We start from the raw sequence: 18,607 nt of genomic DNA on the forward strand, positions 1-18,607 counted from the left end.
TTATTTATTTATTTTTTTTAGTAGAGACGGGGTTTCACCATGTTAGCCAGGATGGTCTCGATCTCCTGACCTCGTGATCCATCCGCCTCGGCCTCCCAAAGTGCTGGGATTATAGACATGAGCCACCGCGCCCGGCCCCATTAAGTAATGTCTTAACACTGTCCCCCGCTGCCCACAACTCTTCCAAGTCCCCAGTGACTATTCCACATTCTTAGGTACATGTGTACGCAGTATTTAGCTCCCACTTATGAGAACATGCATGATTTGATTTTTCTGTTTGTAAGTTGTTTCACCTAAGATAATGGCCTACACATTACTGCATCCATCCCCACTGCTGCAAAAGACAGGAATTTATTTTATTTATTTATTTATTTATTTATTTAATTTATTTATTTATTTATTTTGAGACAGAGTCTTGCTCTGTTGCCCAAGCTGGAGTGCAGTGGCGCAATCTCGGCTCACTGCAACCTCTGCCTCCTGGGTTCAAGCAATTCTCCTGCCTCAGCCTCCCAGGTAACTGAGATTACACGCATGCACCACCATGCCCAGCTTATTTTTGTGTTTTTAATAGAGACAGGGTTTTGCCATGTTGTCCAGGCTGGTCTTGAATTCCTGACCTAAGGTTATTGCTTGTTTTGACCTCCCAAAGTGCTGGGATTACAGGCATGAGCCACCATGCCCTGCCAATTGTATTCTTTTTTATGGCTAAATAGTATTCCATTGTATACATATACCACATTTTTTTTATCCAGACATTCATTGATGGATACTTAGGTTGATTCCGTATCTTGGATATTGGGAGGAGTGCAGTGATAAATATAGCAGTGCAGGTATCTTTTTGATACAATGATTTATTTTCCTTTGGCGTATACGCAGTCATGGGATTGCTGGATCGAATAGTAGTTCTATTTTGAGTTATTTGATAAGTAGTTCTATTTTGAGTTCTTCCAGTTCATTTTCCATAGAGGTTGTACTAATTTCCATTCTCAGCCGTGTAAGAACATTTTAAATGGGTTATGACCACCGTATTTGTGGTTCCAGAGTGTCCCATGCTTGCTTCTCTCACAGCCCTTTCCACACATCCTGTTGGCATCATTTGCTTATTTGCCTGATCCCCCACCCCAACTGAGACCTTATACAGAACCCTGTCTTGTTCATTTTGATAGCCCAGAATCTAGCCTAGAAGTTCAAGGGGGTAGACAGGGTGGGAGAGAAAGGTCATTACCCAATTGTATATACCAGTGCATTGACTGAACTTTTCTTTTCCCACAGATTGGAAACCAACATATATATCAGCCTGTGGGTAAACCAGGTAAAGAAGAAAAGAATTGGGCGGAAAGAAGTTAGTTTAATTTAATGAAAGCAGGTTTTGAATGTATATGGTGTCGTAGCTTTGGAATACCCTCATGAATAATTTTGCCTCTACAGACCACAGCAAGTACAATGTTTACCACATTCAGCTCATTACTCGAGTATTGGGAAAAAGAATTTGTTGGTATAATGCATCAGAAATACCTCCTTAGGGTTGCAGTGAGCCGAGTTCATGCCACTGCATTCCAACCTGGGCGACAGAGCAACACTTGGTCTCAAAAAAAAAGAAAAGAAATGCCTCCTTAGAATGCAAGATTAGTGTCTTTTGTAAGAAGAGCAGTAGGCATTTATTTAGGAGTGGTTTCTTTCTCTTTCCTTTTTTTTTTTTTTTTTTTTTTGGAGACAGAGTCTTATTCTGTCACCCAGGCTGGAGTATGGTGGTGGGTACAATCTCAGCTCACTGCAACCTCCACCTCCTGGGTTCAAGCAATTCTCCTGCCTCAGCCTCCCAAGTAGCTGGGATTGTGGTGCACACCACCATGCCTGGCTAAATTTTCTTTTCTTTTTTCTTTTTTTTTTTTTTGAGACAGAGTCTCGCTCTGTCGCCCAGGCTGGAGTGCAGTGGCCGGATCTCAGCTCACTGCAAGCTCCGCCTCCCGGGTTTACGCCATTCTCCTGCCTCAGCCTCCCGAGTAGCTGGGACTACAGGCGCCCGCCACCTCGCCCGGCTAGTGTTTTGTATTTTTTAGTAGAGACGGGGTTTCACCGTGTTAGCCAGGATGGTCTCGATCTTCTGACCTCGTGATCCGCCCGTCTCGGCCTCCCAAAGTGCTGGGATTACAGGCTTGAGCCACCGCGCCCGGCCTCTTTTTTTTTTTTTTTTTTTAAATTTTAGTAGAGATGGGGTTTCACCGTGTTGCCCAGGCTGGTCTTGAACTCCTGAGGTCAGGCATCTGACCACCTCAGCCTCCCAAAGTGCTAGGATTACAGACGTGAGCCACAGTGCCCCATCTTCTTTCTCTGTTTTTTATTTTTTTGAGACAGAGTTTTGCTCTTGTTGCCTAGGCTGGAGTGCAATGGTGCTATCTTGGCTCACCGCAACCCCCACCTCCCAGGTTCAAGTGATTCTCCTGCCTCAGTCTCCTGAATAGCTGGGATTACAGGCATGCACCACCACACCTGGCTAATTTTGTATTTTTAGTAGAGACGGGGTTTCTCCGTGTTGGTCAGGCTGATCTCAAACTCCCGACCTCAGGTGATCTGCCCGCTTCCGCCTCCCAAAGTGCTGAGATTACAGGCGTGAGCCACTGCCCCCAGCAGTTACTCTTTCTTAACGCACATGACTTAATGGGAATCATTCTCTCTCACCAGATCCTGCAGCTCCGCCAAAGAAACCGCCTCGCCCTGGAGCTCCCGGTCACCTGGGAAGCCTTGCCAGCCTCAGCAGCCCTGCTGACAGCTACAACGAGGGTGTCAAGGTGGGCATCTGAGCCTGTGCGGCACCTTCTGCTTGCAGGATTTGTGGTGCCCCCTAGTTCTCAGTTGACGGTGTTCATGTCATAGAGTGGAGTTGGTGCTGAAAATAGAACAGTGCAGAGTGGAACTGGAGTGAGACCCAGTACTCAATTGGTCTGGTTCTGAACCCCTCTGAGAGTCAGGGAAAAGCTTTATGCAAACATTTTCTTTTCCATTTTCCTCTCAGTGTAATAGATTTTAGGAACTCAGTCAGATTCCGATTTTCTACATACATCTTCCTCTAATCAGACAGAATGTTTTCTTTAGAATAAAGTGCCGAGATTGTTTCTGGTTTTAAAAATTAATTAAACCAGGATGCTTGGGGTAAGTGAGGACTTTCATAGGCTCCAAGTTTGTAAGTGTGGCTTCATGGAAGACTTATCTATTTTCCATTTAGAGTTAGAATTGGATTTGTAAAAGCAGTGTATGCTGAGTAGAGCCATCCTCAAACTAAGGGGAGTGTTTGACTCGGGCACAAACAACCATAAGCTTCTGAGTTTGGCAGTCAGAAGTCAGGTGCAGCCTGCCCCAAGGGGTGCCAGCTGAAGCTGTTGGTGCCTGTGACTCTCCTGGGTCCCCACCAGCGCTCACCGAGTGCTGGAGCCATTAGAGCAGCAGCCCTCCTCCCTGAGAAATCTGACGGAGGAGGCTCTTCTTTTCTAACCTGGGTCCTGTCAGGAGATGGGATCTTCTTACTTTCCACTTAAGATAACAAATTACCTCTCAAAACAGACCCTATTCCTCAATTCTCATATACCTTTTATTCACATTTTAATATCTCTAAAATTGGGATGGTGTTTTGGTTTAATTGGCAAGATTTTTTTTTTTTCTTTCTTAGTGGTTCATTAAAAAATGATGCATCTTGGGCTGGGCACAGTGGCTCACGCCTGTAATCCCAGCATTTTGGGAGGCCAAGACAGGTGGCGGATCACGAGGTCAGGAGTTCGAGATCAGCCTGGCCAACATGGTGAAACCCGGTCTCTACTGAAAATACAAAAAAAATTAGCTGGGTGTGGTGGCGCACACCTGTAATCCCAGCTACTCAGGTGGCTGAGGCAGGAGAATCGCTTGAACCCAGGAGGCGGAGCTTACAGTGAGCCGAGATCATGCCATTGCACCCAGCCTGGGTGACAAAGCAAGACTCCGTCTTGAGATTTAAAAAAAAAAAAAAAAAAAGATGCATCTTATAGCGGAAGACATCTTAAAATCTGAAAAATATCACATCAGGTTAAGATAAACTTTGCTTTACCAGTAACTACCATTTATTGAATGGCTTCCCTTCACCAAGTTCTGTGGCAGGCCTTTTTCATGTATTATCAGTTCTCATGTCAACCTCACAGGACTGGTAGTGGTATCATTTCTCAGATGACCAAGGCTCACAGAGATAAAGCAGTTTGTTCAAGGTTACACAGCCTCCACATAGCTGAGCTGTGCTTGGCCGCAGGCTTGGCTGAGCACATACTTGACTCAAAGGCACTGGCCTCCAAAGCTAAGCTTAGTTAGATGTAGATACAATTGTTGTCTTCTCAGAGTCATCAGAAAGTTAGTCCAGGGTAAGAGAAAATGTCATCTCCAGGCCCAGAGTGATAGCCTGCAGCTTAGAGGGCACACATTTGCCAGTGTTCATTGAGGAGGTGACCAGAGGGTGAATGGGCAGCCACTGGCACAAACTAGCCTGCTCTCTGTGGCCATAGTGAAAGTACCAACTGGGCTAGGGATGCCTCTGCCCTTAGAGTTGGTGCCCAGAGTTCATGCCAGCGGCTCGTAAGTACCTGGGAATCAGGAACTTCCCCAGTTCACCAGGCTTCCAATCCCTAGGATGCCTCCTGACAGTTCTGTTAAAGACACACTGTCTTCTCCAGGGAAAATTCAGGAAGGACACATCCTTCCCAATATCGGCTTCTTCCAGTAAATTTCGAAAAAGGTGCCAGACACGGTGGCACACCCCTATAGTCCCAACTACTCGGGAGGCTGAGGAAGGAGGATCACTTCAGCCCAGGAGTTTGAATCTGGCTTGCGCAACATAGTGAGACCTCATCTCTTTAAAAAAAGAAAAGGGGACAAAATGGGATTAATGAATTACTTCTTATTTTCATAAGCCAAAAGAACAGACTTTCAAAATGGCTTATATTACAATGAAAAACCAACTTTAGAGGTAGATCAGGTACCACCTTAGAATTCTGACATATGCATATGTTTCATAGCTGGAATAACATAATGAATACATATAATTAGGAATACCCTTAATGTAGGGTATGAAGCAAATTGAAATCTTGAAAATAATATGTGTACTTAAAATATATAAAGATTTCCCCCCTCCCCCCTGCACCAAGACAGAGTCTTGCTCTGTCACCCAGGCTAGAGTGCAGTGGTGCAATCTCGGCTCACTGCAAGCTCCGCCTCCCAGGTTCACGCCATTCTCCTGCCTCAGCCTCCCAAGTAGCTGGGACTACAGGCACCCGCCACCATGCCTGGCTAATTTTTTTTTTTTTTTTGTATTTTTAGTAGAGACAGGGTTTCACCGTGTTAGCCAGGATGGTCTCGATCTCCTGACCTTGTGATCTGCCCGCCTTGGCCTCCCAGAGTGCTGGGATTACAGGCGTGAGCCACCGCACCCGGCCTAAGTAGATTTTTAAACAATGTGAAATATACACCTGTTTCTTCATTGTCTGCTCTGTAGAGGTCATTGAATCCATCCTAAAAGAACAGTCATGGTAGTACATGCACACTGGCCAGGCTGGGCCTAATATCTTTAAACACAGCCCCAAGTCAGGAATCTTTATTATAGCATTATGGCTAGATGATGTAGTGGATCTCACGGATATTGAGGGGCTGGGCTCAGGAATTGAGGCTACTTTAGTTTCTCCTGAATCTCTGAGAATTCAGATGGGCAGTTTTCAGTAATTAAAACCATATGTCCTCCTCCTCCTCTCTTTTTGAAGAGCCCTCATTCTGTTGATCTTGCACTGCTGCTGGATTGTTCCTTGGGCTTTGCATGTTCCCTGCATTTGTTTTGTAACTGAGCATGGTGCATGGCAGACCTCTCTATGCAGTGTGCTGGGGCAGTGAGCAGGTGGCACAGTAGCCACACCCTGGCAACAGTGAGTGAGAGCTGGTGGGCAGGCTTGGAAACTAGCTCCTTTTTGTTCTACTCATGTGTTTTTATGGGGGATTTGTCTGATGCCTTTATTAATATTGTTTTTCTTTTTTCCCTTTCTCTGATAAATTCCTTTAACTTTTCCTCACCTTCCGTTCGACAATAGCCATGGAGGGTAAGCACATCGTGTCTTTGTGTGTCTGTCCAGCTCTCTCTATCACACCCGGCTCTCTGCATGTAACTTTGGACTGGAAAGCAGGAAGCCCAAGTAGGAGGGCACTTCGGCCTGGTTTGTCATCTCTCATGACTGACAGATGCCAAAAGCAGTGTTTATAAATGCGAAAGAATGAGACGTGCACATCTTTGCAGTAAATGAATTATTCTTGTGCTTTTCTATCTCATACCCAGACTTTGGAACAACCAAGAATTAATCTGTTCCAGATTACTTGGGCAAAAGCACCCAAGGGTTTAGAAATGGGAACTTATATTTAGACTGAGCACTGGCAGCAGGTTCATGATTGAACTATATGTGCTACAAGTTAGTCTTCTTTAAAAAGTGTATATATATACCATTTTATGCCTGCTATAATTCTAACCAGTTGGAATTTTTAAATACTGCTGAAGATTTCCCAAAGGCCCTCATGTTATTCCACCATCAGTGCTCAAGTTATCTTAGTAACATTTCTTGATGTCTCTTCTGTGCCCAGGCCCTAAGGGGTGGACATTGTTACATCTTTGGCCTCATCTTCCCTCATCACAATTGCCCGGGTGAGAGAGCTGAGGCTTTATAAGCGTAGGCCCAGGTACTTTCCAGCAGTCAGCACAGAGCTGGCTGAAACCGGGGTCTCTAACAGGGAGGCTCCTAGTGACACTACTGCTGCTTTGACTTCAGTCACGACCTGCAAACAGATGCTGCCCCCTTAAAGTGCATTCATGTGTCAGCTTTTTATAATTGTAGAAAGAACATGTTTCCTTTAGGCGGCTGAGGGCAGCTAAGCTGAGCCATACCGTTTTCACTGCAGAATTCAAACTAAGTGGAAATCCTTATAGTCTTCATGTAGAACGTTTAACTCTTTAGCCAAATAGGTAATTTTGTCTAAAATTCAGTAAATCCTCAGATGGATTATTATCTTGTGGTAAATGATTTTGGGGTGAGGTGACGTTGAATCACGTCTCTGAAAGAATCTGGGGTTTTTAGTATAATATGTATGATTCCATCTCATTTCCTTTAACTGAGCTCAAAGTTAGAAAAAAATATTGCCTAATTTGTCACTTGGAGGAATTACTTTACTGTCATTCTCAATCTGAACTATATCCTGTACACACAAGAAAATCAATGACCTTCTGCAATCTGTTTTCATCTCTTGTAAAGACCCCTCTCTAGCTTGATTGTGGTGATCTCACGCCATCTGCTGGAGAGCAGAAAAATGACTGGCTTCTGTGTTGTCAGCTTCAGCCCCAGGAAATCAGCCCCCCTCCTACTGCCAACCTGGACCGGTCAAATGATAAGGTGTACGAGAATGTGACGGGCCTGGTGAAAGCTGTCATCGAGATGTCCAGTAAAATCCAGCCAGCCCCACCAGAGGAGTATGTCCCTATGGTGAAGGTAAAACACAGTCACATTGTGTACTGGCAAAAACGTTCTTGTTTCCTGGAAGCTGTGGTGCCAGTTGATAGATGTCTCTAGGGACCCCCACCCCACCAAAGTCAGAACGGATGCTTTAGAAGGTCTTCACGAAGGCTCCATACAGAGACAATGTCAGTGAGAACCGCAGTTATTCTGAAATGCTGTTCCTATCTTGTTTTTGTCTGTCAGTAAACACTAGGATGGGAGTGTCTTGAAGCAGTACACTCTTTTAATAATTACCGCTCACACATAAAGTCTGCAGTGAAAGAGAAAGCTGCAAAAGTATGCTTACAGTATGATGCCATTTATGTAAACTTGAAAAACATGCAAAATAATCCTGTGTAAGACTTAGGGAGATGTGGTTACGTTGTTAGAATGAAAGACAAGTAGAGGAATGATCATTATCAAATTCAGATCCCACACCTCTAAGGAGGAGCTAACTGAAGAAAGGTACATTGGGAGGATTTATCTGTGTTGTTCTTCTTAAGCTGAGGGTTGGGTATGTGGGTGTTCACTGAATTTTCTTTTAAAAAGAGTAAAAATGGCCGGGTGCGGTGGCTCAAGCCTGTAATCCCAGCACTTTGGGAGGCCGAGAAGGGTGGATCACTAGGTCAGGAGATCGAGACCATCCTGGCTAACATGGTGAAACCCCGTCTCTACTAAAAAAAATACAAAAAACCAGCCAGGCGAGGTGGCAGGCACCTGTAGTCCCAGCTACTCAGGAGGCTGAGGCAGGAGAATGGCGTAAACCCGGAAGGCGGAGCTTGCAGTGAGCTGAGATCCGGCCACTGCACTCCAGCCTGGGCCACAGAGCCAGACTCCATCTCAAAAAATAAAAAATAAAAAATAAAATAAAAAGAGTAAAAATAAATAAAAATACCATGCCAGTAAACTAATGTTTTCCAAATTGTGTTTAATGGAGTGGGATCGTAGGAGACAGTGACAGGTATTCTGTGAAAAAGGCTGGGTGCAGTGGCTCATGCCCTTAATCGCAGCACTTTGGGAGGCTGAGGGAGGCAGATCACTTGAGGTCAGGAGTTCAAGACCAGCCTGGCCAACATGGTGAAACCCCATCTTTTAAAAAAAAGAAAGAAAAAGGACACTAAGTCCAAGGAAAGTCAGCAATGGCTCCTATTAAGGAGTACAGACTGGCGTGTTGGGTGCACAGAGGTGTGTCCTCCAGTTCAGAGAGTGTGGTCAAACTTTGCTGTGAGCCAGTATTTCTGAAACATACTCAAACATACTTTTTCTTCATTGTAGTAAAATACACATAAATAAACTACCATCTTAACCATTTTTAAGTGTACATTTCAGAGGCATTAGGTACATTCACAATGTTGTGCCACCATCAGCACCATCCACTTCTATAACTCTTCCCTTGCAAAACTGAAACTCCGTACACTTGAAAGAACACTCCTCTTTTCCCTCCCCCAGCCCCTGGCAACCACCATCCTACTTTCTGTCTCAGTGAATTGACTACCCTAGGTACTGCTTATAAGTGGAATCATACTGTATTTGTCTTGTTGTGACTGGTTTTTTTCACTCAGCGTAGTATCTCAGAGCTCTTCCATGTTGTAGCATGTGTAGCATCCTTTTTAAGGCAGAGTAATATTCCATTGTGTGTTCACACCACATTTGGTTTATTTACTCAGCATCACAGGGCACTTGGGTTGCTTCCACCTCGCAGTCACCATGAAGAGTGCTGCTGTTAACGTGGATGTGCAAATATCTTTTTGAGACCCTGCTTTCACTTCTTTTGAGTGTATACTCAGAATTGCTGGATCACTGATCATTCTATTTTTAATTTTTTGAGGAGCCACCATTCTGTTTTTCGCAGCAGCTGCACCATCTTACATTCCCACCAACAGTGCACAAGGGTTCCAGTTTCTCCATATTCTCACCAAAACTTGTTATTTTCTGGAAGGTTATTTTGAAGCTTGGGGTTTTGTGTGTGTGTTTTAAAAACTAATTGTCATCCTAATGGATGTGAAGTGTATTTAAGTGTGGCTTTGATTTGCATACAGGTCTTGAACATCTGTTTGCTTTTTGAACATTTGTGTATCTTTTTTGGAAAAATGTCAAGGTTTTTTTTTTTTTTTGGCCTGTTTTTTACATCATACTGTATTTTGTTGTTGAGTTATAGAATCCTACAACTGTTGTTGTTGGGTTTTTTGTTTTGTTTTGTTTGAGATGGAGTCTCATTCTGTCACCCAGGCTTCCAGGCTGGAGTGCAGTGGCACGATCTCGGTTCACTGCAACCCCTGCGTCCCAGGTTCCAGCGATTCTCCTGCCTCAGCCTCCCGAGTAGCTGGGACTACAGGCATGTGCCACCACACCTGGCTTATTTTTGTATTTTTAGTAGAGACGAGATTTCACCCCGTTGGCCAAGCTGGTCTCAAACTCCTGACCTCAGGTGATCTGCCTGCCTTGGCCTCCCAAAGTGCTGGGATTATAGGCATGAGCCACTGTGCCTGGCCGCTACAGCTGTTTTTTAGTATACCTATTAGCAGTCTTTGCAACAGCTTCTTATAAACCATCAATATGGAAAAAGCTGCTTAAAAGTTATCATGTTTCATGGAAAGCACAGTTAATCCATTCTGGTTCATTTTTCTGAAGTGTATCACATAATAGTTTTAACCAAAGTTCTTAGTGATGAACTTGCATGAACCCACAGCTAAGTTTAAACAACTCAACAGTAGATGAAACCATTCAGAATTTTGTACATTTTAAGATTTTATATGGTGATTTTATAGACACTACTTTTTTAACCATATTCCTTCAGCCAAATGACATTCTTTTTGTATGTTGATCCAATTATAAGTAACTGTCATTTTCTTGCTGGTTTTATTCATATTACATGTAATTTGATGTCTTAGTCATTACATTATTTGATCCCCATAAAGATGACGGTAATGAAAATTTGAAGTTTAAAATTATGTGTTTTAAATCATAGTTAGACCCTTTTTACTACAACTCGGAAGTGGCAGGGAGCAGTGTTTCTGCTCAGTGTACGTAGTAGATGAAGCCCGAGATTCAGAATGGGGTCCGAAGCAAGGCTGCCCTCTTGCATCCAGGGCAGTAGTGTCATCTCTTGCCAGCCTCAGCAAGTGTTTGAATGTACCTGGGTGAGAACACATGCAGTGAACACACTTGGGGAAAGGTGTTACTATTTATCCTAACCTGTGTTGGCAGGGTTGGCATGTTGGAGCCAGGAGGGTGGTATAATCTGCTTGGAAGCAGTAGATGAGAAAAAAAATCCTGCTTTCCACCCTCAGCATCTGTGTGACTTTTCTTACATGAACTTCTGTTCTTCAACCCGCTCCTTAGGGTATTAGAGCAATGAATAGTCAGATCTAAATCTTTTGGGAGAAAAAGGAGCCTCATAACTTACAGGATAGGGCTCAGCACTGAGAAAAAGAAATACAGAAATTTGCCTTGAAACTTGTGGAAAGCAAATTAAAATATATATAACTGAAAGGCATAAAAATCCTTTGTGTGTGTTCTAATATTGGTTGTGATTCTTGTCTGTTAGGAAGTCGGCTTGGCCCTGAGGACGTTATTGGCCACTGTGGATGAGACCATTCCCCTCCTACCAGCCAGCACCCACCGAGAGGTAGGGCACAATCTTTCCCTTGCAGCCCTCTGTGACAGCACTGGGTAGGGACACATTCAGGGATGTCTGTGGTGCTGAAGGCAGCTCCTCAGTCTGTGGCCGACAGAGACATCGACTGCCCTACAAGCGATGACCTTCCCTCTAACACTGGCCCCAGCCAGGACTGGGCTGTTCATTCTAGGGCATAGGGGTGGTGTGGAGCAGTGGCTGCTCAAGTTCCAGATCCTGGGTCTTCCTGCTGCTAGTCCACTGCGGAGCCACTGTGCGCGGTCCTCACCCGAGATACAAGTGGCTCTGAGCAGTGGACGAGGAAGGCACATGGGAAACTGCTACTGGTGCCGTGAACCTCAGAGGTAGAGGAATGCTGATACGAATGGGGCGGGTATTGTGCATGGTCTGCCTCCTCGAATTCTCCGTGAAAATAGTTGAGCTTGCAAATGATCCTGGTTTTCCATTTCAAGTAGTAATATAAAAAATTTCTTTTAGGCCAGTCATGGTAGCTCACGCCTGTAATCCCAGCACTTTGGAAGGCCAAGGCAGGAGGATGGCTTGAGGCCTGGATTTCAAGACAACATAGTGAGACCCTATCTTTACCAAAAAATTAATAAATAAAATTATTGTCTTAAAAAATTCCAGGCCAAGCTCAGTGGCTCACTCCTATAATCTCAGCACTTTGGGAGGCTGAGGCAGGCAGATCACGAAGTCAAGAGATCGAGACTATTCTGGCCAACATGATGGAACTCCATCTCTACTAAAAATACAAAAGGTAGCTGGGCATGGTGGCATGCCTATAGTCCCAGATACCCGGGAGGCTGAGACAGGAGAATCACTTGAACCCGGGAGGCAGAGGTTGCAGTGAGCCACGATCGTGCCACTGCACTCCAGCCTGGCAACAGAGTGAGATTCCATCTGACAAAAAAAAAAAAAAATCCTTTTAAATTAATAAATGTCTTTAAGAAGCTTCTTAAGGTCTCAGTGCGGTGGCTCACCCCTATAATCCCAACACTTCGGGCAGCCAAGACAAGAGGATGGCTCAAAGCCAGTTTATGACCAGCCTGGGCAACAAAGTGAGACTGTCTCTACAAAAAATTTTTAAAATTAGCTCTGTGCAGTAACTACTCAGGAGACTGAAGCAGGATGATCGCTTGAGCCCAGGAGTTTCAGACTGCAGTGAGCTAGGATCAAGCCACCATACTCCATCGTGGGTGACCGAATAAAACCCTGTCTCAAAAAGAAAATGTTTTAAGGAATAAAAGTTGACCCAAAATACCATAGCCCAGTAACAATTACCATTTTTGCTACCTTTTGGCAATTTTGTTTCAATTCCATGACTGACAAATGAAAGGAAGCACCTGCATTTGGTGTAGTGTCTTTGAGCCTAGGGTGGATACTCCGTGGTTGGGATTGACAAATGCAGGTGGGATGCATCCCCACTACAGAGCCCAGGATCTGCAGGCTTCAGCCTTGCTCCGTGCTGACTCCAGCTGCCTGTTGTTCTGTTTCTAGGGCAGCATAGGCAGTCCTTCAGCACGGCACACACTTTTTGTTTGTCCTTTTTATTTTGAAACCATTTCAGATTTATAAGAAAGTTAAAAGATTAATAGAGAATTCCCAGCTTTCCTTTGAGTTTCACAGCCTTTTAACGTGTCAGCGCATTGTCATCCCTGCTCCATTGTCTGTGTGTGTACACATATCACTTCCTGCTGTCCAGCAGCTTGAGAATGGCTGTGTATCTCATGCCCTCTTCCCCTTTAAGATTTCCATTTATGTTTCTCATAACAACGCCATTGTCCTACATAACCGCCACACAGTCACCACATTCTGGAACTTGAACATGATGCAATGCACTGTGCCACTCTGCAGGGCATGTTCCAGGGTCGTCGGTTGTCTCTAGCACTTTTCCCTCACCTGCGAGAGCCAGGCCAGGATCACACTTTGCTCGCGTTGCTTTCTTCATCAGCCTATCATCTGAAACGGCTCCTCAGCCTTTTTTTTTATCTTTCATGACATTGACATTTTTGACAAATATAGGCTCAGTTATTTTATAGAGTATTCTTAAAGTTGGATTGAGGGATATTCTATAAACATTTGTTTCTTCCTAATGAGATTGAGGTTTTGCATCTCCAGTCAGGAATACAACATAAATAATGCTAAATTCTTCTCAACATCATACCCAGAGACATACAATGTCCAGGGGATGTTCCAGTTGACGAACTGGACATAGACTTCTGAAGGACGGTTGGACACAACTCCTGTTGGTGATTCCTTTGTAAATGGCATTGATTTATATGCATAAACCCTTTAACTTGTTTCTGAAAAGGCCTCTGACTGGTGCCTTCACATCCCAGCCAAGTGGTGTTCTCTTTCTTATCTGCTTCACCGGGCCTCTGGCTTTCCATGACAAGCTTCAATTTTGCCCCAAAGCGGAGAAGTTCCATATACCAGAGGCAAGAAAATGGTGTCCTACCAAGTGGATATTTTAGCAGGACTATTTGTCAACACCTACTGTAGTTGATAAAGTCTAAAGTAATCTCTCCATCTCCCGTGATTCCAATACACAGATTGCTCTCCTGTATACATTATTTTTTAATTATTAATTTTTTTTAGACAGGGTCTCACTCTGTCACCCAGGCTGTAATGCAATGACTCCATCACAGCTCACTACAACCTCCAACTCCTGAGCTCAAGTGATCTTCCTGCCTCAGCCTCCCAAGTAGCTCAGCCTCCCAAGTAGCTGGCAATTACAGTTGTATACCGCCACGCCCAGCTGATTCTTTATTTTTTTGTAGAAACAGAGTCTTACTGTGTTGCCCTAACTGATCTCAAATTCCTGCTTCAAGCTGTCCTCCTACCTCAGCCTCCCAAAGTGCTGGAATTACAGGCGTGAGCCACCACACCTGGCCTTAAATTATTTTTGAGAAGAAGAGGAACCTGTCTTTGATCCTGCATCTGCCTTTCCATGTCCTCATGCCTCCTCCTGTCCCCATTGTATTTCCTGAAAGAGCAGCTCATCCCTAATGGGGCCAGCTCCTCACACGGCAGCTGCACTCAGCGCCCGCTCAGAGCATTGCAGTGCTCCAGCTGTTTGGAAATCTCTCTACTGTAACGGCCCTTCAAGGTCTCCTAATTGCCAGAGCCCCTGCTTTCCCCTCAGTCCTAACTCCCCCTTGAGACTCCCTGCTCTGGCCCAGAGCTTCCTTACTTCTCTCCTGCTAAGACCTCTGCTCAGGCTTTTGTTCCCTGCCACCCTTGAGTGTGATCATCTCCCAAAGTGCTACCCGCTTGTTTTATTAAAAAATGCTTTTTCACTTTGGTAGTTCTTCTCATTCTCATAGATTCAAGTATTTGATGTCTCCCAAATCTGTGTTGATTTTGTGGAACCCCTCCCTGAGCTTTGATCTCCAACTGTCTGCCATTGGCAAGAACGGTCTGCTTTCCTTGTTTGCTTCCACAGTCAGTGACAACACCATGCACTTGCACATCTGCTCCCAGCAGTTCCCCATCCCCTACACACATGCAAGTGACCACACACCTTCCATCTCTCATCAGGTCTCAGGTTGGTCCCTTCACCTGCACATCCACCATCACCTCTCCTCTGAAGACGGCCCCTTAGATGGTTTATCTGCCTCTTGTCTCTTCCCCTTCCCTTCCATTTAGCCTCCACATTGCTGCCAAGAGCCATCTTCCTAGAATCTCTCTCTAGATTTTGTCATTCTCCTTCCTAAAAATCTCTTACCCTCTTGCCAAGTCCTGCCAAATAAAGATCAACTTGGTGTGGCTTTCACAGTTGAAGCCAGCCTGCTTTTACAGTATAGGCCAAATTCAGACAAATTCTCTCTGTGAAGTCTTTCTGACCCTCTCTGATACAGAATGCGTTGCTTCTTATCTGCGTGCTTTTCTACTATGTGATTTATTCCAGCGTATTATAGGGTCCTGTGTATGCTTTTCCCACTCTAGACTGCAAGTAAAAACAGGTCTTCCTTCTTGTGTCCACAGCACCAAGTGTCTTGTACATAATAGGTGCTCCATAACTGATAAAAGAGCAAATAGATAAATCACCATTGGTTGAAGAAACAGATAAGAAGGATCATGAGACTTTCCCATGCAAAGCATTCTAACCCTGTAGGACAGCGTGTGTGTGTGTGTGTGTGTGTGTGTGTGTGTGTGTGTGTGTGTGTGTATGCACGTGCACATAACGGTTTGGCTCTGTCCCCCAGGCAATGGCACGATCTTGGCTCATTGCAACCTCTGTCTTCCAGGCTCAAGTCATCCTCCCATCTCAGCCTCCTGAGTAGCTGGGAATACAGGTGCACACCACCATACTCAGCTAACTTTTTGTATTTTTTTTGTAGAGATGGGGTTTCACCATGTTGCCCAGGCTGGCCTCAAACTTTTGAGCTCAAGCCATCTGCCCACCTTAGCCGCCCAAAGTGCTGAGATTTTACAGGAGTGAGCCACTGTGCCCTGCCACCATCCTTAAACCATTTTTTGTATAGCCAAGAAAGGTCTTGAGATAGAGTTGGCATAGTAGAAAGCACAAGACCGGAAGTCAGGACAGAGGGTTTTATGCTGGCTTGGAGACTAACGAGCTGTGTGGCCTTCAGCACATCTTTCTGTATCTCAGTTGTCCACTCTCTGATGTCAGAGTGTTTGGAATAGATGATCTCTGAGGTTCTGTCAGATTCTGTGGTTCTATTATGAAACAAAAGCCCGGCCAGTCATTGAGATTAATAAAGTCTAAACAGTGAGCGCAAATGGAGACTAAGTCAGTCATGGTGTCAGGGAAGGGTTTGAATGGAAGGAACAAGACGCTGGATCTGCATGTGTGAATGGGCATGCACACACAGGCACACTATAATAGCTGAATTTCTAAAGTAAGTAAAAAAATTTTAAAAATGCATACATGTAGTGTGGGAAGTTAAAATAAGAAAAAAAATTTAAAGATTGATTTTTACATCCTGTTGCTTCTAAGAAAGATTTATTTGCAGGAAATAAAGTTTTCTTCTCATGGAGGCACTGAAAGAAAGGCTCATAAAAATTCCCTGAAAAGTTCATTGGTGCAGGGCTCAGTGGCATGTGCCTGTGTTCCCAGCTAATGGGAAGGCTGAGGCAGGAAGATTGCTTGAGCCCAGGAGTTTGAGGCAAGCTTGGACAACATAGTAAGAACATCTCTCTAAAAAAAAAAGAAGAATCACTGGAAACAGTTCTCCTGACCTATCTCTTGTCTTTCAGATTGAGATGGCACAGAAACTATTGAACTCTGACCTGGGTGAGCTCATCAACAAGATGAAACTGGCCCAGCAGTATGTCATGACCAGTCTCCAGCAAGAGTACAAAAAGCAAATGCTGACTGCTGCTCACGCCCTGGCTGTGGATGCCAAAAACTTACTCGATGTCATTGACCAAGCAAGACTGAAAATGCTTGGGCAGACGAGACCACACTGAGCCTCCCCTGGGAGCACGTCTTGCTACCCTCTTTTGAAGATGTTCTCTAGCCTTCCACCAGCAGTGAGGAATTAACCCTCTGTCCTCGGTCGCCAGCACTTAACAGCTCCAACTTTTTTGAATGACCATCTGGTTGAAAATCTTTCTCATATAAGTTTAGTCACACTTTGATTTGGGTTCATTTTTTGTTTTGTTTTTTTTCAATCATGATATTCAGAAAAGTCCAGGATCCAAAATGTGGCATTTTTCTAGGAATGAAAATTGTACGTGAGCTTTTAAGCATCATGAAGAACAGTTTATGTTCACATTAAGATACGTTCTCATGGGGATGGCCAGGGGGTGACATCTTAATTCCTAAACTACCTTAGCTGCATAGTGGAAGAGGAGAGCATGAAGCAAAGAATTCCGGGAAACCCAAGAGGCTGAGAATTCTTTTGTCTACCATAGAATTATTATCCAGACTGGAATTTTTTTGTTTGTTAGAACACCCTTCAGTTGCAATATGCTAATCCCACTTTACAAAGAAAGAATATAAAAGCTATATTTTGAAGACTTGAGTTATTTCAGAAAAAACTACAGCCCTTTTTGTCTTACCTGCCTTTTACTTTCGTGTGGATATGTGAAGCATTGGGTCGGGAACTAGCTGTAGAACACAACTAAAAACTCTTGTCTTTTTTCACAGAATAATGTGCCAGTTTTTTGTAGCAATGTTATTTCTCTTGGAAGCAGAAATGCTTTGTACCAGAGCACCTCCAAACTGCATTGAGGAGAAGTTCCAGAACCATCCCCTTTTTCCATTTTTATATAATTTATAAAGAAAGATTAAAGCCATGTTGACTATTTTACAGCCACTGGAGTTAACTAACCCTTCCTTGTATCTGTCTTCCCAGGAGAGAATGAAGCAAAACAGGAATTTGGTTTTCTTTTGACGTCCAGTTACACCATCCATTCTGTTAATTTTGAAAAAAATATACCCTCCCTTTAGTTTGTTGGGGGATATAAATTATTCTCAGGAAGAATATAATGAACTGTACAGTTACTTTGACCTATTAAAAAGGTGTTACCAGTAAAGTTCTTGTTGTAATATCCTTTCTTTTGGTTCTGTTTCTTCAGATGGCTTTTTTTCAGGTGACTAGTCAGATAAGATAACATACAGGAGAGCTCCCAATAATTATCAGGAAGCCTCTCACTAATTAGTTTCTCTCTTTGTTTCTTTTTTGTTTAATATTCTAAACAAGTCAAGGATGTTACCATAGAAGGGTAGCCTGGCATAAGTTAACCTTTTCATTCCATTGTCACCTGTTAAATACAGAGCTCAGGATGGAAGTAGCAGTGGTCTTCAGTGAAAGAACCTTCTCCTTTGCCGGGTCTCAGTATTCCATAACTCGGACTCAAAGCATAATTCACTCGTCAAGGAAATTGTTAGCATCTCCCAGGCCCACCCTCGTCTTGCTAGAATCTCCGTGAGCCACAGAGCAGGGAGCAAATAGAACTGGGATCTCCAGCACTAGGGACTCAGAGACTCCAAAGGGAGGGATTTGAGAGAATTTTTTCCGGGTAAATACTCTTGGGTGCAAAAGCAGCTTCATCTTTGGATCTGTGACAGTTACTTCATCTGAAGCAAATGTCAAGGGAATGTCATCCTTGTGAGTTTTTTCTAATTCTTGGCATTCTTGGGTCTCTTATATTTCCATTTCCTCATGTTTAAAGTGGTGATGGTGAGAGTGAGCTAAGTCCAGTGTAAATGGTAAAGTGCTCTACATACCTTGTCAGGGACTTTGATGTTGGACCTGTCCAGTCTATTCTCAGAGGTTTAGGAGCATCTGTGGCCTTCACCCACTAGAAACCAGTAGCATTCCCACCAAGCCGTGACAACCAAACTGTCCGCAGACACTGCCAAAGGTTCCCAGGGGAAGGAGGGACAGAACCACTCCAAGTTGAGAACCACTGTTTCAGATAAGAGTTTACCTGCAGTTAATACATTATTACATTTTGCCTC

General features: G+C 44.0%; 1 protein-coding gene across 1 annotated transcript in view; it reads left to right on the top strand.

The window, feature by feature from the left end:
* The window catches only part of PTK2 (protein tyrosine kinase 2), a 309,021-nt gene extending 291,342 nt beyond the window's left edge, over nucleotides 1-17,679 (top strand). The window contains exons 32-37 of the mRNA XM_011938127.1: nucleotides 1,273-1,312; nucleotides 2,683-2,789; nucleotides 6,090-6,098; nucleotides 7,374-7,529; nucleotides 11,083-11,163; nucleotides 16,396-17,679. Of these exons, the coding sequence (XP_011793517.1) occupies nucleotides 1,273-1,312; nucleotides 2,683-2,789; nucleotides 6,090-6,098; nucleotides 7,374-7,529; nucleotides 11,083-11,163; nucleotides 16,396-16,608 (606 nt within the window). The 3' untranslated portion in view covers nucleotides 16,609-17,679. The remainder of the gene's footprint in view (nucleotides 1-1,272; nucleotides 1,313-2,682; nucleotides 2,790-6,089; nucleotides 6,099-7,373; nucleotides 7,530-11,082; nucleotides 11,164-16,395) is intronic.
* Nucleotides 17,680-18,607: the final 928 nt, after the last annotated feature.

Source organism: Colobus angolensis, unplaced genomic scaffold (assembly GCF_000951035.1).
Source record: "Colobus angolensis palliatus isolate OR3802 unplaced genomic scaffold, Cang.pa_1.0 Scaffold17, whole genome shotgun sequence".
NCBI classification, from domain to species: domain Eukaryota; kingdom Metazoa; phylum Chordata; class Mammalia; order Primates; family Cercopithecidae; genus Colobus; species Colobus angolensis.